General features: G+C 40.3%; 1 protein-coding gene across 1 annotated transcript in view; it reads left to right on the forward strand.

Moving 5' to 3' along the window:
* The window catches only part of LOC124589804 (FERM, ARHGEF and pleckstrin domain-containing protein 1), a 747,858-nt gene that overhangs the window by 512,801 nt on the left and 212,031 nt on the right, over window positions 1–23,026 (forward strand). The window contains exon 9 of the mRNA XM_047131595.1: window positions 12,440–12,514. Within this exon, the coding sequence (XP_046987551.1) occupies window positions 12,440–12,514 (75 nt within the window). The remainder of the gene's footprint in view (window positions 1–12,439; window positions 12,515–23,026) is intronic.

The raw sequence follows: 23,026 nt of genomic DNA on the forward strand, positions 1-23,026 counted from the left end.
TCAATACAATTTACAGGATGTGCGTGATAGTGACCTACTAAGTTATACACATCAAATTGTGAGTTGAAACAGACTACAGCGATCTCAGGGGAAGCAAAAGATAGGCGTATAACTTCAAACAGTACTATAGAATTGTGACTTGACTTACTTGACTTAATTCCTTTGGCCCCTATGGGGGCATAGGGCATCCAGGAGAACTCAGCATCCGTCTCTGTCTTTGGCCATTTGCCTCAATTCTGCCCAGGTCTTGCTAACTCTTTTTGCTTCCCCTTCCACTGTCCTCTTCCATGTGCCCCTTGGTCTTCCTCTCTTCGTTGTTCCCTGGGGATTCCATTCCAATGCTTTTTTCTCGATGGCTCCATCTGGTTTTCTCAAGGTGTGCCCCAACCAGCCCCACTTTCTCTCTTGTATCTGGTCTTCTATAGGTATCTGGTTTGTTATTCACCAGAGCTCCTCATTACATATTTTTTCTGGCCACCAGATATTCATGATGCGTCAAAGACATCTATTTATGAAGCTTTGTAACTGGGTTGTTATCTTTTTATCCATTTTCCAGCTTTCACTGGTGTACAGAAGCACAGCCTTCACATTTGTTTTAAAAATACGGATTTTTGTTTTGTACATGATATTTTTATTTTTCCATATTGGATACAATTGTATGAAGGCAGCATTTGCCTTTTTAATGTGGTTTTTCACGTCATCTGCAGCTCCACCATCTTCTGCCACTATCCTACTAGATACAGGAATGAGTTGACAGTCTCCACTCACTGCTCACCTATTAACATGGGCACCTCCATGTTCACTGAATTTACTCTCATTTCCTTTGTTTTGCCTGTATTTATCTTGAGGCCAGCAGTCTCTGCTCCTTCTTTCAGCAAGTTTAATTTAGCTTGCATATCAGTCAGCCTTGGAGCTAGTAAAACTATGTCGCCTGCAAAATCCAAATCCTCCAGACGTTCGTGGATCCCCCACTGGATTCCTCGTCTCCTGCCTGCTGTGACTCTTCTCATAACAGAGTCTAGAATGAGTAGAAAAAGTGTTGGTGACAAAATGCAACCCTGCCGGACTCCAGCTGTTACTTTTATGGGCTCTGTCATATTTCCCTTGTGGAGTATGCAGCATTCGTAGCCATCATATAGATCTTTTATGATGTTTAAGATCTTCTGTGGTATGCCATACTTCCGCAACACCTGCCAGAGCACTTTATGTTTCACGGAATCGAAGGCCTTTTGAAAATCAGTGAATGCCAGGTACATGGTTGCTTGGAATTCTTTGCTTTGCTCTAAGATGATCCTAAGAGTGTTAATAAGATCAACACAGCTGCGTTGTGCCCTAAAACTGGCCTGTTCTTTACGCAGTCGCTTTTCAAGGGATTCTTTAATTCTGTTTAAAATAATTCTGGTGAGGACCTTACTGGGCACTGACAACAATGTAATACCACGCCAGTTGTTACAGTCTGACAAATTTCCCTTTTTTGGGAGCTTTACCACCAAGCCATTTTTCCACTCCTTTGGAGATTTCTCTTCAAGCCACATATGCTTCAGCAAAGGATGGACCATTTTAACAGTAATTTCAATATCGGCTTTTAAGAGCTTCGGTGCTATGTTGTCTAGGCCTGGAGCCTTTGTATTTTTTAGTGTTTGCAAGGCAATCCTAATTTCGTCCATTGTGGGGCACTGCAAATTTATATCTTGATCTTCTTCGACTTCCTCTGGAACATCTCTTACCTGTTCCTCTTTGTTGTCTTCACAATTTAACAGTTCCCTGAAGTGATCCTCCCATCTCTGTAGCTGTGCCTGTTGAGTTGTAAGCATCACACCATTCTTGTTCTTAACTGGTCCTTCATGTCTGAAGTTCTTCATTGACAACCATTTGGTAATGTTGTAGAGCTCTTTCATATTTCCTTGTCTTGCTGCCTCTTCTGCTAATTTTGCTTGCTCATCTATCCATTTCCTTTTATCTCAACGTAGCAATGTTTTCACTTTTTTGTTCGCCTTCATGTATTCTTTATGCGCTTCGCTCTTCTGCGCTCTTGTCTTACAAAAATGTAACTTAAGTTTTAGTTCTTTCCTGTGGCTGATTTCATTCCATGTAGCATTGGAGATCCATTCCTTCTTTTGATGTACCTTAAATCCTAAGATTTTTTCTCCCACATCTAAATAACTGTTCTTGATTTTTTGCCTGCATGTTTCAATTCCCTCTTCCATAAAGATTTCTTCAGAGAGGACCTGGAATCTGTTTTGTAGTTCAAGGGCAAATGTTTCTTTGATCTGTTGGTCTTTTAATCTTGCCACCTCTATTTTCTTGCACCTATGATTGAGCTTGGTTCTATTTGCCACTATCTTCAGTCTGAATTCTGCCAAAACTAGGTGATGGTCACTTCCAACGTCTGCCCCTCTTCTATTTCTGACATCTAACAGAGTGTTTCGGAACTTGCGGCTTATGACTATGTGGTCTATTTGATTTTCGGTAACGTGGTCTGGGGAAACCCACGTTATCTTATGGCAGTTATGATGTGGAAACAATGTGCCTCCAGTGACTAGGTCATGTTCAGCGCATGTATCTATCAACAGTTCACCATTTACATTCCTGATCCACATGCCATGCATGCCCATGATATGTTCAAGCCCTTCATTTTCTGAACCAACTTTTGTGTTCAAGTCACCCATTAAAATTTTTATGTCCCTAGAATTTGTTCGTCTAAGGACTCCGTTAAGCTCTGTATAAAATGCATCTTTTAATTCTCCTTTAGCTATTTCAGTAGGTGCATAGCATTGAATTACAGTGACATATCGCACATTTGTTTTAAAGCGTGCGGTTATTATCCGTTCTGAGACTGGTTTCTACTCCAGTAAGCTCTTCTTGCTGCTTTTAGATAGTAAGATCCCTACACCATTCCTGTGCATCACGTCCTCACCTATCTGACCCGCATACAGCAACACTCCACCATTTTGTGTTTGGGATTCCCCAGATTCTGGCCACCCTACTTCACTTAGTCCCAATATATCTAGTTGATAGTTCTCCATCTCTTTTTCAACCTGTCTTAGCCTCCCTGCCTCTCTCAACGTCCTTACATTCCAAAATCCGATACGGGTTTTCCTTTTCAGGCCAAAGGTCATATCCTTAAGATCCATCCGGCTGTTTCTCCTTTTAGTTTCTGTGATATGTGTTTTCGGTGGTGCGGGTTATCAGCCCACAGCCCCCGAGTGTCCTGGTGGGGCTGCCACCTCATGGCCTGGACACCTGCCAAGGTTTTATTTCAGGGCCTTACCCCTTAGATAGCTTGTCTTCACCACGACTACAGAACGCTATCCATCCCTTCGCAGTAAGGCCTATGTGCATCAACGTTGTCCTGGTTTCCAAGGATCTTCTGCTGTCCACATTACAGGACTGTGTCTGCTGCCACACAATTACAGGGAGGAAAAGGAAAGGAAGGGAATGTATAGGATGGGACAGAACAGAATAGGATAGGACAGGACAGGACACTAGACGGGACGTTGTGAGACACACTTTGTCTGGATCCTCTATGGAGACCTGTCCGGCTTGGGAGGTCTTGCCGGTAGTTACACCACCGCTGACATAGCCCTCCACTTCATTGGATCACACAAACCCCCTCGCCCACACGGACAGTGTTTCGTTAAGGCGGTGTCTCCTGAGGGGGATAGAATTGTGAGACATAAGATAATCAAATTTCAAACAGAGCATCAACTTGAGGATGCAAACTGCAGAATTGGCCAAAAAATTTATAGATGAGATAAACAAATTTGTCCCATCATTCAGTAAGTAGATTATTATTGACTCTGATGTGTGATCTTGCAAGGACAGTAGGAGTATTTACATTACAGTATGCAAGAATGGGTAAATGGACATAAGATAACTACAATTACGGTATGAGCACTGCTTCTAGCCAATAGCTCAGCCAAATAACTTATTTTTGCTTGATTCCTGGTCTGCATATAAAAATCACACTCCTTTAGAGTAAACTATCCCTCCTGAAAAGCGTGTGACATTGCAGTTCATACCACCTGGAACCACTGGATAAATTCAGCCTCAGGATACCTGTTTTTTCTGTGCCTATAAGACATATTACTGCACTATCTGCAGCTACAACATAAAGGATAGCCAGTTTCACAATAAGCTCCATAACAGACTCTTTCGCATTCTGTTGTACACCATCATATTCCATCAGTTCTCATCACCCTATTACACTGATATGATTCTATGTGCATTATTTAAGAGTGGATACCTAGCTGAGCGTCCTGCACAGTTTGTAACTCGCAAGGAGTTTGCCTTTGATCCTGATAGTGTGAACCTTTGTGATCACTGCAACATGCCATTTTTCATTTGTTGTTCATGGTACAAGTTAATTGTTTGTTTTGAACATTTCTTGAATGGCGACAATCTCGATTTTGTGAAATGTTTTACATACATCCAATAGATCGTTGATCTCTGCACGTCCTGGACACTCATTTTCTGTCACCCTCTTGATGCACAAGGTGAGTCATTACCAGCTAATATTTCCCTGTCATAATTGTTAACATGGCACTTTCAAATGAGCCCTACTAAAGACTGAACTTGTGACTTCACACTCAAAGGCTTCCTTGTCAGATAGTGTACCAATTCCACATCTATAGAAACCTACTCATTCAGAATTAGAGATGTCATCAAGCCAGGTTTGAAGTGCATTTCATCCATAAAGGAATTTGCTTGGAGAGTGCGTGTCCAGATGAATAAGTGTGTGAGGGATAACTTCCAAACCACTCTTGAATAGTTTTATTTGTGAAATCAGCAGAGTGCATTATCGTTCAGTTTCGTTGGTGTGTGTGTTTTCTTTTTTTTTTTCTTTTTTCTTTTTTCTTTTTTCTTTTTTTTTTCCCACCTTGTACTGCCATTGAAGGTGTCTCAGTTGATGGCAAAAATGGCAGCTAAATCTACATCTACATCCATACTCCACAAGCCACCTGATGGTGTGTGGTGGAGCGTACCTCTATCGGTTCTCCCTTCTATTCCAGTCTCGTATTATTCATGGAAAGAAAGATTATCAGTATGCCTCTGTGTGGGCTCTAATCTCTCTGATTTTATCCTCATGATCTCTTCGCGAGATATACACAGGAGGGAGCAATATACTGCTTGACTCCTCGGTGAAGGTATGTTCTCAAAACTTCAACAAAAGCCCATACCAAGCTACTGAGCGTCTCTGTAGCAGAGTCTTCCACTGGAGTTTATCTATCATCTCCGTAATGCTTTCGCGACTACTAAATGATCCTATAACGAAGCGCACTGCTCTTCATTGGATCTTCTCTCTCTCTTCTATCAACCCTATCTGGTATGGATCCCACACCGGTGAGCAGTATTCGAGCAGTAGGCGAACAAGTGTACTGTAACCCACTTCCTTTGTTTTCGGACTGCATTTCCTTAGGATTCTTCCAATTAACCTCAGTCTGGCATCTGCTTTACTGACAATTAATGTTATATGGTCATTCCATTTTAAATCACTCCTAATGCCTACTCCCAGATAATTTATGGAATTAACTGCTTCCAGTTGCTGACCTGCTATATTGTAGATAAATGATAAAGGATCTTTCTTTCTATGTACTCGCAGCATGACACTTGTCTACATTGAGATTCAATTGCCATTCCCTGCACCATGCGTCAATTTGTTGCAGATCCTCGTGCATTTCAGTACAATTTTCCATTGTTACAACCTCTCGATATACTACAGCATCATCCACAAAAAGCCTCAGTGAACTTCCAATGTTATCCATAAGGTCATTTATATATATTGTGAATAGCAACGGTCCTACGACACTCCCCTGCGGCACACCTGAAATCACTCTTACTTCGGAAGACTTCTCTCCGTTGAGAATGACACGCTGCATTCTGTTATCTAGGAACTCTTCAACCCAATTACACAATTGGTCTGATAGTCCATATGCTCGTACTTTGTTCATTAAACAACTGTGGTGAACTGTATCAAACGCCTTGCGGAAGTCACGAAACATGGCATCTACCTGGGAACCTGTGTCTATGGCCCTCTGAGTCTCATGGACGAATAGCGCGAGCTGGGTTTCACACGATCGTGTTTTTTGAAATCCATGCTGATTCCTACAGAGTGGATTCCTAGTCTCCATAAAAGTCATTATATTCGAACATAATCAGTGTTCCAATATTCAACAACTGATCGACGTTGGATATATAGGTCTATAGTTCTGCACATCTGTTCGACGTCCCTTCTTGAAAATGGGGATGACCTGTGCCCTTTTCCAATCTTTTGGAACGCTACACTCTTCTAGAGGCCTACGGTACACCGCTGCAACAAAGGGGCAAGTTCCTTTGCGTACTCTGTGTAAAATCGAACTGGTATCCCATCAGGTCCAGCGGCCTTTCCTGTTTTGAGCGATTTTAATTGTTTTTCTATCCCTCTGTCATCTATTTCTATATCTACCATTTTGTCATCTGTGCGTCAATCTAGAGAAGGAACTACAGTGCAGTCTTCCTCTGTGAAACAGCTTTGGAAAAAGACTTTTAGTATTTCGGCCTTTCGTCTGTCATCCTCTGTTTCAGTACCATTTTGGTCAGAGAGTGCCTGGACATTCTGTTTTGATCCACCTACCACTTTGATATAAGACCAAATTTTCTTACGATTTTCTGCCAAGTCAGTGCATAGAACTTGACTTTCGAATTCATTGAACACTTCTTGCATAGCCCTCATCACACTACATTTCACTTCGTGTAATTTTTGTTTGTCTGCAAGGCTTTGGCTTTGGGTATGGCTATGTTTATGTTTGCTGTGAAGTTCCCTTTGTTTCCGTAGCAGTTTTCTAACTCGGTTGTTGTATCATGGTGGCTCTTTTCCATCTCTTATGATCTTGCTTGGCACGTACTCATCTAATGCATATTGTACGATGATTTTGAACTTTGTCCTCTGATCCTCAACATTATCTGTACTTGAGATAAAACTTTTGTGTTGAGCTGTCAAGTACTCTGAAATCTGATTTTTGTCACTTTTGCTAAACAGAAAAATCTTCCTACCTTTTTTAATATTTCTATTTACGGCTGAAATCATCAATGCATTAACTGCTTTATGATCGCTGATTCCCTGTTCTGCATTAACTGTTTCAAATAGTTCGGGTCTGCTTGTCACCAGAAGGTCTAATATGTTATCGCCATGAGTCGGTTCTCTGTTTAACTGCTCAAGGTAGTTTTCAGATAATGCACTTAAAAAAATGTCACTTGATTCTTTGTCCCTGCCACCCATTATAAACATTTGAGTCTCCCAGTCTATGTCTGGTAAATTAAAATCTCCACCCAGAACTATAACATGGTCGGGAAATCAACTCGAAATATTTTCCAAATTTTCCTTCAGGTGCTCTGTCACAACAGCTGCTGAGCCAGGGGGCCTGTAGAGACATCCAATTACCATGTCTGAGCGTGCTTTAACCCTGTCCTTCACCCAAATTATTTCACATTTCTGATCTCCGTCAAATTACTTTGATACCATTACACTTTTTATCGCTATAAACACACCTCCCCCTTCACTGTCCAGCCTGTCTCTGCAGTATACATTCCAATCTGAGTTTAGAATTTCAATACTGTTTACATCTGGTTTCAGCCAACTTTCCGTCCCTAGTACTATGTGGGCATTGTGACCGTTTATTAATGAGAGCAGTTCTGGGACCTTTCTATAGACGCACCTGCAGTTTACTATTACCACATTAATATTGTCATTCTCTGTTGCGTTTTGCCTACTGCTACCTTGTCGCGTCTCAGGAGGCGTCTTGTCAGGCCTAGGGAGGGAATTCTCTAACCTAAAAACCCTACATATGCACTCTGCATGTACTCTGCTACCCATGTAGCTCATGCCTGACCTATTCAGGGCGACCCTACTTTTCTCCACCTGATATCGGAGGTTGAGAAATTTGCATCCCAGATCTCTGCAGAATCGTCTTGATTCTCTGGTTTAAGCCTTCCACTCGGCTCCAAAGCAGAGGACCGTGATCGGTTCTGGGAATGATACTACAAATAGTTAGCTCAGATTCCACCATGCGACTGAGGCTTTTCGCCTTTACCAACTCCGCCAACCGCCTGTATGAACTGAGGATGACTTCTGAACCCAGACGGCAGGAGTCATTGGTGCGTACATGAGCAACAATTCGCAGTCGGTTGCATCCAGTGCTCTCTATCGCCGCAGGCAGGGCCTCCTTCACATCTCAGATGAGACCCCCGGCAAGCAGACAGAGTGAACACTGGCCTTCTTCCCTGATATTTCTGCTATTTCTCTAAGGGGCTCCATCACCTGCCTAACATTGGAGCTCCCAATCACTAATAAACCCCTCCCCCCCGTGTGCCTGCTTGGACCTTGCTGAAGGAGAGCCCACATGTCCACTCACAGGCAGAGCGGGCGATGCCACACGGCCAGGCTCCACATTGACCCCCGCCTCGTGCGACGCGAACGCCGCTGAACCCGCCACTCCCCTTGGGGAGATGGTGGCCTAACTGCGCCTGGTACCCGCGAAGGTGTCTTGGCAGCAGGGACCGTGGGTGAAGCATGTAACACCTGGGGTGTACCATGCGATGCACCAGACTCCCCACTGCCACTACACTCCGAGGCAGCAGCCTGAAGACCGCTGACCGTGGCCATAAGCACGTTGTGCTGTTAGCGAACAGTGGCCAGCTCCTCCTGCACCTGTACACAGCAGTCACACATCCTATCCGTCCTAAGTAATCAACAATTTACTGTAGAGAGTTAAGTAATAAACTTTTAACTATACTGCTAATTCACTAAAGGCAGCTGATAGCTGACTAAACTGTAGTTATTACACACTTCTTGTTGGAAGCAATGAAAATAAGCACCAACTGTCTTTGGACTGTATACAAAACAAACACAAAATCTATGGAACACTATTACTAGTACTCGAAAATTAAAGCTTCCTAAAAGCAAGAACACATGGAAAAAGAAGTAAGAAAAACACAGTTAATACTTAAATTTACATAGCTTGCTGCACAGCAGATGTGAAGCAGATGGCAGTTACGACAACACTAGCACTACTGCTGTGATGGAAACACACCTGGGGAGGAGTTTAGAGTGGACAACATTCTTTTTGTGCCACTGGATGCACAGTGTTATCTGTTTACACTGTCCTTTGCTCAAGGAGATGTTGTGTTTTGGGTTTCAGCCATATATTTATTCTTAAGATGTTAACACGAAGTTACAATAGCTTGTAACCAGTAACAATATTGCTTAGAAATTCTTTAACCCTTTGATTTTTGTTACTTTGAATTGCAGCACACTGTACTTTTATTCCCTAACTCTGAACCTAACCTGTTGAATGCAACATCACAGGTCGTCACATATTTAAATTATTGGGACTTCCTGAATGTGGAACATTGTTCTTGCCAGTACAATCTTTCTTGAAAGAACAACATCCTTTCATGATTTGATGTATCTAATAGCACTCACCACAAACACAGTACAAGTGTTTCGAGCTGCTTCCACATATCCTCTAAACCCAAAGCACACAGTGCTGCAAATGTTAGACATTTTTTCACTTGCAATTCTAGTTTACAATGCTTAATCAAGTTCCATAAGATTGGAGTATGCAAATCCAATGTGTAACTGTATGACAAATTCTAGAACTTCAAATAAGAAAATGACACTCGATAAAAACACTCACCGCAACCTATGTACCTTGTGTAACTGCATGGTATTCAGCTGGTTTATTGGAGTTATTTCTCACAGAAAATAAAACACAATCAGAAACATTTATATACTAACAAAGTGAAAATAGAAATGTATGCAGGTGAGGCAAGACCATTGGATTGGACAGCATCAATGCGAATAGCTGGTGGCTGCTTTAGGGTGATGAAACTCTCAACTATAGACTGTTATGATCATGATGAAGCCAGGAGGGCTGTCTCTGGATAGAGGAGGTGTGGGTGAGGGGGGGGAGGGGGGGGGGGGGCAAACCCTGCTACTGCACACGGTGGCAGGCTTTTTGGGGAGCAAAACCAAAAATCGTAATATGTTTCCAAAAGACTGACTTGAATGAGACCATGAAAGTTTTGCATAAATGAAGAAGTGTAATAATAAGTTGAAAACACAAATAATTTGTGAAATCTAGTATCTTACTGGAAATTATCTATTGGTACTGTGAAACAGACAGCAAATGAAGTGCTGGAGATGATCGCTTTGGGTGCTTCTTTCAAAATACCAAAACTTGCTAGTGGCAGTGTTGCCAACTCAGTTTCAAATACAGCCCTACTGAACACTTGAAAGGTACGCATATCAGCTTTGAACGGCCATACAGAACAGATGAATATTGTAATAAGAAAGTAAAGATAAAGGTCAGCATGTGGCAGTTCAACAGTCCCTATACAGCAGCCTTAGACACCTACAGCAATATTGCTAAAAAAACAATTTCTAATAAATAAATAAATAAAGAATAAGTAAAATATGGCCTGCAAAATTTCACTTCTTTTTTCTGACTGAAAGGTGCCCCGTATGTGGCTCAGGTGTTCAAGATGTATTCATCTCAAAACGACTTGTTAGTAAGTGTGTTTTGTGAAAATAAGACATCATGTATTAATGACATTATGAGAAATGTTGACTGTATCTAGTGTGAGGGGTGGCCAATTTTATTGGTGCTTTAAGTGGATGACTCAGACTTAGTCTCTGCACTGGCCAGCCGGTGGCCAGGTTTTATTGGTATGGCCAAGAATGTACCTCTCACCTCTCTTGCACTGGCCAGCCAGTGGCCAGGTTTTACTGATATGGCTAAGAATGTACCTCACCTCTCTTACACAGAATATTTTCAAAACAGAATTTTTAGGCAGAATTGTGTCTAATTTTGTTTCTGTTTCTGAATACTGTGTTGCTTATAACAATTTGTTGATATTGGAACTTCAAATAGATAACTTACTGAGTGAAACAAAGTATTAGGTATGAGAATGAAATGAAGTGTTCTTGGCCATCCACAAAGATGTCATTGATATGAACAATCTCTTTTATTGTTTCATTTATACCAGTATGTGTTGCAGAGCATTTTAAGTCTAGTATCCATTTTATCAATGTGGTTAGTTTAATTTATATGATTATTTAAAGTAATTGTGTTTTTCATTCAATTAGATAAAGTGGTGTACTGTGCCACTATAAATTGTAAGTTTTGATAATTTATCTTTTTGTGGAAATCAACTAAAACTGATGAAGGTTTATAAGGAATTGGTTCCTTCATTTTTGGCAATTAAGAAATGAGAGAGTGAATTCAAACTTTGCAGTATTCATTTTGATGTTGATTTTAACGAAGGCTGTCCCACAATTACTGTTCCACAATCACAACAGATGGAAACATCAGGCTGGTGCACAGTGTGATATTGGTCAATTGAAGATTAAAAGTGTACAATGTGTCTGACATCACAGACATAACAGAAGAAACAGGATACTGCATTTTACATAAAGAATTACTTACAAGGAAGTTTTGAGTAATGTGATTGCCTTACTTTTTGAATGTTGACCAGAAGCAAATGTTAAAATGAATTTCGCAGAAGTTTTTGGTCTCTTTTAAAAAAGAATTTTTCATGCCAATTTATATCTTTGTGAGAAGTGGAGCAACTGCTTGACCCCCCTCCCCACCCCTACCCCCTGCACCCCGCACACACACACACACACACACACACACACACACACACACACGCACAAAGCGAATTAGATTTAATTTGCCAACAAAAATTGAGACTAACATTTTCTGTGAAGCAAAAGGGATTGTTCTTATTTGATTATATTTCAAAGTATAAAACAATAACTGGTGAATATTATGCACATCTTCTAGGCCAATCTGTATGTAAGGAGGGGATTGAATTTCTTGAATAGATTGGGGGGACGGGACAATTCACCAGGTCTGACATCAAAGGTGAGAAAGACTGACAGATTTCAGTTGTGAATTGCTGTGGAACGTCTGTCCTATTCACCCAGTTTCACAGATGCTGACTTCTGGCTATCTGAACAGCCAAAGTAGTTTGTGCCTGGGAAACATTTAGGGCCCAGTGGAAAGATTATGGGAGCTATAAATAGGTATTTTGTAGACCCCCCCCAGAAATGTAAATTCAGGATTTCCTGTAGTTACGGGAAAACTTTGGAAAAATACTTAAAATGGAACTACATTGAGAAACGAAAGGTTTTGTTAGACTTCATAGTGATAGCAGCTTATGATAGAGACCCCCATCAATATGTTAGGGCCAAAATAGAAGAGTCATCAAAATAACTATTGTTTCATCAGTTAAATGACAAGTGGTTTCCTGCTAAAGCATTTATTTGTTGTCAAGTTTCTTGAAGAAGACTTTATTTACAAAATAGGTTATGAAAATTAATATCTCGTGATTCAACTAGATACTGTATTATATTATAGCTTTATGTTAGTTGATAGGTGGTTTTCTTTCATTACAGATACAGTGGGAGAACACAGAAGCAAATTGTCGAATTTGTTCGTGAAAACTATGTAAAGAGGCAGACATTCCAGAGGTAAGCACATATTTATAATACCATTGAATGAGGCGTCATTACAAGTTTGTGTTGAATTTGTGCTGGTAAGAAAACCAAAAATCAGTACAGAAAGCTGAAAATAAATACTGGCAATGATATAGGCTATGTAACTGGAAACTGATTTATCATTTTAAAATACCCAGAAAATAGATGTAGTAGCTGTAGAAGTAGAATTTCATTTAAAGTTTTCCAAGAGAAGTAGTCTGTTGGGCACAGTGAAAAACAGATGAAAAGGAGAGATTGGTAAAGTAAACTGTGTGAGGAAGAGGAAGGAATTTCACTAACTAAAAGTCCTGAAAACTGTTATATTATGTACATTGCATATATAAAAGAAAGGATAAAATGTTCTTGGTTAGTTTGTCATATCAAATTTAGATGAAATCTCAAGCTTTTGAGAACAGACTATGATTTTAAAAAAATGTGATAGTGATTTTTGTAACATTAATTGATGTTCCAATGAGTCTAGTGGTACAGGACAGGAGCTAGACAATCCTATTTCTTCCTTGAGTGAGAAATGCTCACTGTGTTGCCTGTTTCACAACTACAAGTCAAACCTTGTCAAGTTTGGCTGGCTACTGGCTGCACCCTGGCTACACTGCCTCCATTCTCCCTCCCCTCCCTTGCAAGCCACTGTAATCTGTTAATTACAAAATTCTTTTATTTGAGCTGTAGCCTCTTATAGTCAGAGGCTACATCTGACTAAGCAACAGATTAACCGAGAACTTTTTATGCAAGGACTCCATCATGAAAGACTTCTTTGCCCAAAAAAAAATTAGGTTTACATAATCTAGTTGTGCTAAGCCATAGCTTGAATGTGTTTATTGGCAGATGCTGGGCAAACACTATTCAAAGCAGTAACTAGCATTAGTATCACGTTAATAACCAAAGAACCACGGAAAACTAAGCTCTTTTCAGGCTCATTAAACACATATGAAAGCAGAATCAATATCAGAAAGGTAATAATCAGGTGCACCAGTGAACTCCATTCCTCTTGAAATCTGAATAAACTGAGCATGACTACCTTTTAAAATTTCTTTCTGAGTTGATAGAGTTATTTGGAGTTATGTGTGCACTGAAGTATGCTGGCCTTTGTTTGGTGGTCATAGTCAACGTGTTGCAGCAAACACAATCACTAATGGCATGAGAAGTAAACATCAAAGGGCTAGTCACTTGATCATGTGTAAGCAAATGCCATACATAAGCTTTGAATGGACACAAATGCAGGGAAGGTCAAAAATTCTGCACACTTGCAGAGCTACTGCACATATGCAGCTTCCTGGTCACACTGAGCACACTTACCAAAATGGAACCTCCACTGCTCATTTAGTGTATGTCTCTAAGCACAGATGTTGCTGCTTCACTTCACCCACTAGCTGGGATACATTGTACTGGGCATTCTGCTCGTTTCACTGTGTGGAATGCAATCGTGGGAAGGTATTGTGTTATTTCATCGCCCTATCAGCAAACATCACAGTTTTAAAACAACAGAAAAAAACAAATGATGCATAAGTTTGCCAGATTGGTTTTACACCCACATTAGGTATCTAAATATCCTTCATGGCAAGGGTACTAAACATCTCTCTCAATAATTAAAGGATAATTTTTAAGCATGTAAGTATATCTTGAACACCCAGTTTAATACAATATTTTTCTGGTAAAAGTGTTCGCCTATGTAATATGAAGCAGGTTGAGGCACAGTTAGTAAATATCAATTTTAAATTGGAAAAAGAGAGAAATCAGAAATATGTTTATCATTGGTGATGAGAAATGACAAAATTAATGTTGGGCACAAAAGCACGGCACATTGATAAATGCAAGCAGTTATGAAGATTCTCGTAACTAATATTAGACTGAAACCTTGATTTGTTCATTTTCATTACAGAAACAAATCATTAACACACAAAAGTAGAGGAGAACATGGACATAACTTTCACAGCTTTGTCATGCAGGCACGGAAATTTTTGCTGTGGAAAGTTTTTGTAGAATTCTTTTGTACTTCGTACTGCAAAGAACTTGTCCTTCAGCTGTTTATTGCACTGCAGATCAATCAGTTCCATTGTAGATGATTTGGAGCATCTTCATCTGATGCTGAAAAAGGCCGTGCAACAGTGACTGATAGGAGACGCAGTCCTAACATCTACAAATCGTGCTCAAAATTACTCCTAAATTTTTACAATTATTGACATGTATTCTTGAAATCTAGCACTTTTGTGGACAAAACAAAGGGTGTGCAGTGTTTTCAGACAATAGTTGGCTGTGAAGCAAAGTTCGTTTCAAAAGCATCTACTTTTTTTGACAAGCCAGAAATTAAATTATTTTCACTTTGCAAACTGACTTTCAGGCTTTTTGTGTGAGACGTAATGTCCATGAGAAATGCAAAGTCTGATCCAGCAAGGGTCTTCTAATTTTGGTGCACTATTTCCCTTCTCATATAAGAAATGTACTATGGCTAAACTTGAATCAAAAAGTCTTTTTAACGTGTTGCTTTGACATAGCCAGCATACTTTGGTAGAGTAAGGTATGACGCCTTACTTTTCTGCTAATTCGTCCGAGAACTGCCTAAATTGCTGATGATGCCTAAGCCCGTGAGTTTTCAGATAGTTTACACTATGCACAACAATTTGGATGGTGTTTTCTAATGTTACTGACTTTGCACAAGGCACCTCTCGATGTAAAATATATTGAATTTTAAACAATGTCTCTTCTGTGCATCGTAGCTTTTTGTGCAACAGTGCTGTGAGTCCTCTTGGGTGGCCTCACACTGCCAGTGCTCCATCCATGGTTACTGAGATTAACTGTTTCCCAACTGAAACCGACACCATCAGTTGATTGCTCGACAGCTTGGAGTAAATCTACACCTGTTGTAGCCCCTTTCAAAGGCACTGAGTGCAAAATGTCCTCTGTTACGCACAGAGCATTATTGATGCATTGTGTGTATATAACCACGTGAGCTGTATCTTAAGATCTGTTGCTTCATCCAGTGCAACAGAGAAAGCAACAAAATCCTTAGCATTATTTATAAACTGCCTGCACACATCAACGTCCATAACACTTATATGTGATGTCACTGTTGCTTGGAAAGGCCGATTTCTTGAAACCTGCTAACATTTATGGGACACAGAAGTTCTGCAGCGTAAGTGAAACTTTCTTCTATAAGTTCCCTTTCCTGCATTTCTCTATTGGCTGGTCCTGCACAAATGTATCCTTGGCAAGCAAATGGAATTTCAGATGTTCATATCCAAATGTGGCAGTTAACATGATCCAATTGATTCAGTAGAAAGCATAGTAATTTATTGGTAATTGTTATCATTGATTATTGACTGGAGAAAATAGAATAATAACTTGCAACACAAACATTTTGAAAGTTTCCAACAATTTACATCTTATGAGCTTATATGTAAAGGGTGTTTCAGATAAAGTGTATGACTCTGTAACTTACAAAATACTAGGTGACATGAATGTTTCTTGAGGTAAGTTCACATAAGAAACGTTACATTTTCTGCGGGGTTATGAACATAGTTTAGTGAGTTATTTTCACTGAGATACAATTTTTTAAACAGAACATTAGTTTTTTTCTATCATGTAGCTGAGGTATTTAAACCATCCATATAAAAATCTATTTACACCATATTTATATCACATTTAGTTCAAGAGCAAGAAATCTTCAAAGTTTCTGGGTTGGATGTGACATGCTGTACATAATACTTGGCTGTGTGCAAATGGATGTTCTGGTGGCACAATGTTGATTTAAGTGAGGTGTTCAAATGCATGCCCACGTTCCTGAATGCACACTGCAGTGCACCTTCTAAATGACCTGCAAGCGAAATATAACGTCACCGGTGTCGTGGAGTGAAAGTTTCTTCAGTGTGCTGTTTGAAGTCATCTGGGGTTTTGAGTTCTGTGAGATTAACACAATGCATTCAGTATCTGCACTAAAAGAAATCTCCTGGTGTTAAATTGGGCGACCATGTGGGCCATTCCAGAGGACCATGACACCCCAACCATCTTCCAGGGAATCTGTTGTTCAATCCTTGCACATCATCACATGCAGAATGGGCTGGTTGACCATCATGCTGCAGCCACATACAGCCTCCCATGTCTAGACAGGCATTTTCAAAGAGAGCACCTGGATTGTCAACGGTAAAAGCTCCCTACATCTCACCTGTCAGTGTACCTGTAAAGCAGTTTGTACTGATGATTTCATCTCCAGGCATTACACACCACACATTAGTGGACCGTCTCTGTTGATGATTGACCAGATGTACCCACCTAGGATTTTCTGTGGCCTAGTAATGTGTATTATGCACCATTATCTATGAATGTGGGTTTGTCAGAGAACACTTTGTAAGGGATCCAGAATCAAATTATGCATGGCCCATTTGCAGAAAATACCTCTCCAATTGAAACCGTTCCATGCAGCTCCTGTATCAGTGAAAGACGGTATGGGTGAAACCGTGGCTTTGTTGTATATGCCACACAGAAATAAGGCTGACATGAAGATCATTGTGTATTGCAAGTAAAACAAACACCGACACCACCTTACTTGTTGCTGGTCTTCTTCTGTTACTGATATTTCCTCTCAAACTACTCGTTTCCCAAACTAGTGGTTCAGCATGTAACACTGTAATGGCTGCCAGATCTCTTCGGCCGAGATATCTAATGGCATACTCTGTGACTGCTTCATTGGCAGCATGTTCGCCTTCACTAAGCATCAGCAACATTTCAGTGCACTCATTGGATGTATAAGCTATGTTTATTGAATGTTAGTATCTGTGGCACACTGAATCACATTTGTTTGTGTAGTCCAACCTGCCACATGTTAGGTGGAGGAAGGCAACAGTTGGGAGGCTAACTGAACTTGACATTTGACAGTGCATGGAGGAAGCTTGTCACTCCTTGACACTGGCGACGTTACACCCAGTCCGCAGGTCTTTTAGAAGATGCAGTGCATTGTGCATTCAGGAACAAGGGCTCACATTTGAACACCTCACTTACATCAACATTTCACCACCATAACATCCATCTGCACACAGCCTAGTGTTATGTGAGGCATGTTGCATCCACCCTAAACACTTTGAAGGTTTCTTGCTTTTGAACTAAACATGATAGTAATGTGATTTAAACATATTTTTACACAGATATGGTTTAAATACCTCAGCTACATGATAGAAAAACCTAATGTTCTGTTTAAAAAATTATATCTCATTGTTGTAACTCTCTGGAAAATAACTCAAAAAACTATGTTCATAACCCCATAGAGTGTGTAACATTTCTTATGTAGACCTGTCACCTATTATTTTGCAAGTTACAAAAAAAATTCAAATGGCTCTGAGCACTATGGGACTTAACTTCGGAGGTCATCAGTCCCCTAGAACTTAGAACTACTTAAACCTAACTAACCTAAGGACATCACACACATCCGTGCCCGAGGCAGGATTCGAACCTGAAACTGTAGCGGTCACGCGGTTCCAGACTGTAGAGCCTAGAACTGCTCAGCCACTCCGGCCGGCGCAAGTTACAGAGGCATACACTTTCCCCTCATATAAGATTTAGTAATGAACAAAAAAATAGGAACGCAGGTAAGCTACTATGAACAGCATAGTGAACTCATTACTGTTGCCAAGATTGACACGAAGCACACGCCTGCCACTGTAGTACAAGTTTACCGTATTTACTTGAATCTAAGCCACACTTTTTTTCCGGTTTTTGTAATAAAAAAAACCGCCTGCAGCTTAGAATCGAGTGCGAAGTAAACGGAAGTTCTAAAAAATGTTCGTAGGTGCCGCCACAACTAACTTCTGCAGTCAAATGTATGTAGCGCTACACAGGCGTGCTTTGCAGGCCAAAGATAAATACTAGCGCCAAAACCTCTGCGTCAGTAAATAAATTAAAAAAAAGGGGGAAGACGAGCTTTTTTTTCTCCGCCCCGAGTTTCGAACACTGCATTTTCATACATTATCCAACGAAGTAAATACAAATTCTGTATTGTTCATCTTCGAATGTAGCAGCATTTCAATGTAGTACGAAAATCCGACTGGCAAGACTGTTTGTGATGTTTGTCAATATGGCCAACTCTACATTCTGAATTTTTTCCTACCTGTGAGAAGAGATGGTTGCTAATAGGAACTTTTATGAATTGTGAATCACATGCACTATTCTCTTCACCATAAGAATAATATGAATATAAACATTTTGCCACGTATTCTTTCGTGTTTGCTGCTGTCTCATTTAAATCCTGTCTGCCTAATAAACTACGAAACTAGAGTGAGATAACAGCAAACACAGAAGAATATACATACCATGTCATGTTTATATTCGTGTTATTCTTATGCCTAATAGTGATACAGTCAGAAATGAAGCACGGCAACTGACTGGATTTTTAAATCTAAGATGACTCTAATTTCTGTGCAGAATGTAATGTACTAAAGAGTCGCCTGCAAAGATTTTCAAACGGAGAAAACTTTTCGCTAAACTCTCGTTCAGAACATCTTCTATCATACGCAGCCTATTATTTGGTTCTTGTTGGTCATTGTCAAAGAAAGCAGCAGTGTAAGTAACGACAAACAGCAGTCTCTTGCCATTGTTTCGCTAATGAGACGATTCCTCTCTCTCTCTCTCTCTCTCTCTCTCTCTCTCTCTCTCTCTCTCTCTTTTTTTGCGGCGGTAGCGTGCACAAAAGCAAACCATGCCGCCAGCGGCGGCAGGTCGTAGAATAATCATCAGAATGCGACAAACAATGCAGGACATAGTACAGTAATGCATTTTCAGCTTAGAGTGATGTAAACACCTATAACAAAGAGGACGGCACTTATCAGATCAAAGAAAAATAAGCAGTCAATTCAAACCAGACGATGCACGTGAAAAAGGAAGGGTACCCGTATAAATACGGATGGAGCACTGCTAAGCTTACGACTCGAACCAAACTACTGTAGCTGTATCGTCATTCATTCGACCTAAATTGTGTTTCGTATTACAATGGACCAGCTTTGTTTCGATTTGGAGGTGCGGCCTAAAACTTTTCTCTCCCTTTGAACTTTGAGTCTCAAATTTCAGGTGCGTCTTAGATTCGTGAAATTTTTTTTTCCTTGATTTTGAGTCTCAGTTTTCAGGTGCGACTTAGATTCGAGTGTGGCTTAGATTCGAGTAAATACAGTATTTGCCAACTAGCTGCACAGACAACAAAGGGATTGAATAAATGTATGATGAGATAAAAGGGAGACGAAAATTTTAGTAGTCATGGGGGCTGGAATTTGATAGTAGGAAAAGGAAGAGAAGGAAAAGTAGTAGGTGAATATGGAATGGGGGTAAGGAATGAAAGAGGAACCTGCCTGGTAGAATTTTGCACAGAGCATAACTTAATCATAGCTAACACTTGGTTTAAAAATCATGAAAAAAGGTTGTATACGTGGAAGAGGCCTGGAGACTCTGGAGGGTTTCAGATAGATTATATAATGGTAAGACAGAGATTTAGGAACCAGGTTTTAACTTGTAAGACACTTCCAGGGGCAGATGTCGACTCTGACCGTAATGTATTGGTTGTGAACTGTAGGTTAAAACTGAAGAAACTGCGGAAAGGTGGGAATTTAAGGAGATGGGATTTGGATAAACTGAAAGAACCAGAGATTGTAGAAAGTTTCAGGGAGAGCGTTAGGGAAAAATTGACAAGAACAGGTGAAAGAAATGCAGTAGAAGAAGAATGGGTAGCTTTGAGAGATGAAATAGTAAAGGTGGCAGAGGATCAAGAAGGTAAAAATATGAGGGCTAATAGAAATCTTTGGGTAACAGAAGAGATATTGAACTTAATTGATGAAAGGAGAAAATATAAAATTGCAGTTAATGAAGTAGGCAAGAAGGAATATAAAAGTCTCAAAAACGAGATTGATAGGAAGTGCAAAATGGCTAAGCAGAGATGGCTGGAGGACAAATGTAAGGATGTAGAGGCAAATCTCATTAGGGGTAAGATAGATACTGCCTACAGGAAAAGTAAAGAGACCTTTGGAGAAAAGAGAACCACTTGCATGAATATCAAGAGCTCAGATGGAAACCCAGTTCTAAGCAAAGAAGGGAAAGCAGAAAGGTGGAAGGAGTATATAGAGGGTCTATACAAGGGCGATGTTCCTGAGTACAATATTATGGAAATGGAAGAGGATGTCGATGAAGATAAAATGGGAGATACGATATCACGGGAAGAGTTTGACAGAGCACTGAAAGACCTAAGTCGAAACAAGGCCCCGGGAGTAGACAACATTCCATTAGAACTACTGACAGCCTTGGGAGAGCCAGTCCTGACAAAACTCTACCATCTGGTGAGCAAGATGTATGAGACTGGCAAAGTGCCCTCAGACTTCAAGAAGAAAATAATAATTCCAATCCCAAAGAAAGCAGGTGTTGACAGATGTGAAAATTACTGAACTATCAGTTTAATAAGTCACAGATGCAAAATACTAACACGAATTCTTTACAGTCAACTGGAAAAACTGATAGAAGCTGACCTCGGGGAGGATCAATTTGGATTCCTAGAAATTTTGGAACACATGAGGCAATACTGACCCTACGACTTACCTTATAAGATAGATTAAGGAAAGGCAAACCTACATTTCTAGCATTTTTAGACTTAGAGAAGGCTTTTGACAATGTTGACTTGAATACTGTCTTTCAAATTCTGAAGGTGGCAGGGATAAAATACGGGGAGCAAAAGGCTATTTACAATTTGTGCATAAACCAGGTGGCATTTATAAAAGTCGAGGGGCATGAAAGGGAAGCATTGGTTGGGAAGGGAGTATGACAGGGTTGTAGCCTATCTCCAGTGTTATTCAAACTGTATATTGAGCAAGCAGTAAAGAAAACAAAAGAGTAATTTGGAGTAGGAGTTAAAATCCAGGAGAAGAAATAAAAACTTTTAGGTTTGCTGATGACATTGTAATTCTGTTAGAGACAGCAAAGGACCTGGAAGAGCACTTGAACAGAATGGACCGTGTCTTGAAAGGAAGATATAAGATGAACATCAACAAAAGCAAAACGAGGTTAATGAAATGTAGTCAGATTAAATCAGGTAGTGCTGAGGGAATTAGATTAGGAAATGGGACACTTAAAGTAGTAGATGAGTTTTGCTATTTGGGGAGCAAGATGACTGATGATGGTTGAAGTAGAGAGGATATAAAATGTAGACTAGCAATAGCAAGGAAAGCATTTCTGAAGAAGAGAAATTTGTTAACATTGAGTATAGATTTAAGTATGCTGAAAGTATTTGTATGGAATGTAGCCATGCATGGAAGTGAAACATGGATGATAACTAGTTTAGACAGGAAGAGAATAGAAGCTTTTTAAATGTAGTGAACAGAAGAATCCTGAAGGTTAGATGGGTAGATCAAATAACTAATGACGAGGTACTGAATAGGATTGAGGAGAAGAGGAATTTGTGGCACAACTTGACTAGAAGAATGGGTCAGTTGGTAGGACATTCTGAGGCATCATGGGATTGCCAATTTAGTATTGGAGGGCAGCATGGAGAGTAAAATTCATAGAGGGAGACCAAGGGATGAATGCACTAAGCAGATTTAGAAGGATGTAGGCTATAGTAATTACTTGGAGATGAAGAAGTTGCACAGTGTAGAGTAGCAGTATAGAGTATAGAGTAGCCAGTCTCTGGACTGAAGACCACAACAACAACAACAACAACAACAACAACAACACTTCACCTGAAACATCCAGTGTGTAGACAACTTTGTATAAAGGGCAGTCAGATGAAAATGAAACAGAAGGGCAAAAAGTAAGTAAACTGTCTATTATTTCAGAAATAATTGCCATAACTGTAATACATTTTCTCCACTGTGAGAAAAGACGATTAGTGCCTTCATGGAAGAATATCTGCTGTTGCCAATGGAACAATGATTGTACCCGGGCATGCAAACCTTTGTCCGAAGCAAATCTGTGGCCATTAGTGTCTTTCTTCAGGGCTCCAAAAATTTGGAAATCATGTGAGGGGCAATCGGGACTGTATGGAGAATGTGCGAGGACCTCCAAGTGAAACTTCTACAGTGTAGTTGAAACAACCTCAGAAACATGTGGTTCCATCCACAAGTTGCCAAGGTTGTTTTGAGTACACTGAAGATGTTTCACTGGGAAGCCCTTACACATCCTGCATACAGTCCTGATCTCTGCCCATGCGGTTTCCATGTTCTTGGAGCCCTGAAGAAAGACATTCATGGCCATTGGTTTGCTTCAGCCAAATAGTTGCATGTCTGGGTAAAAGCATGGTTTCATAGGCAGCCGCAAACATTTTTCCATGAAGGCAGTGACCACCGTACCTCGCAGTGGATATATAAAGTAACTGGATAGATTAAAGACCTACTCACCAAATGTTTTAGGTGTGCAAGCTTTGGAGCCAGTGGCTCCTTCTTCCAGCAGAAGGGTTGAAGGGTAAGGAAGACGGGTGAAGGAAAAGAACTTGAGGGGCTTAGGAAAGCTTTCCTTTTCATTCTGTCTGGTAAG

The sequence above is a fragment of the Schistocerca americana genome, chromosome 2 (assembly GCF_021461395.2).
Source record: "Schistocerca americana isolate TAMUIC-IGC-003095 chromosome 2, iqSchAmer2.1, whole genome shotgun sequence".
NCBI classification, from domain to species: domain Eukaryota; kingdom Metazoa; phylum Arthropoda; class Insecta; order Orthoptera; family Acrididae; genus Schistocerca; species Schistocerca americana.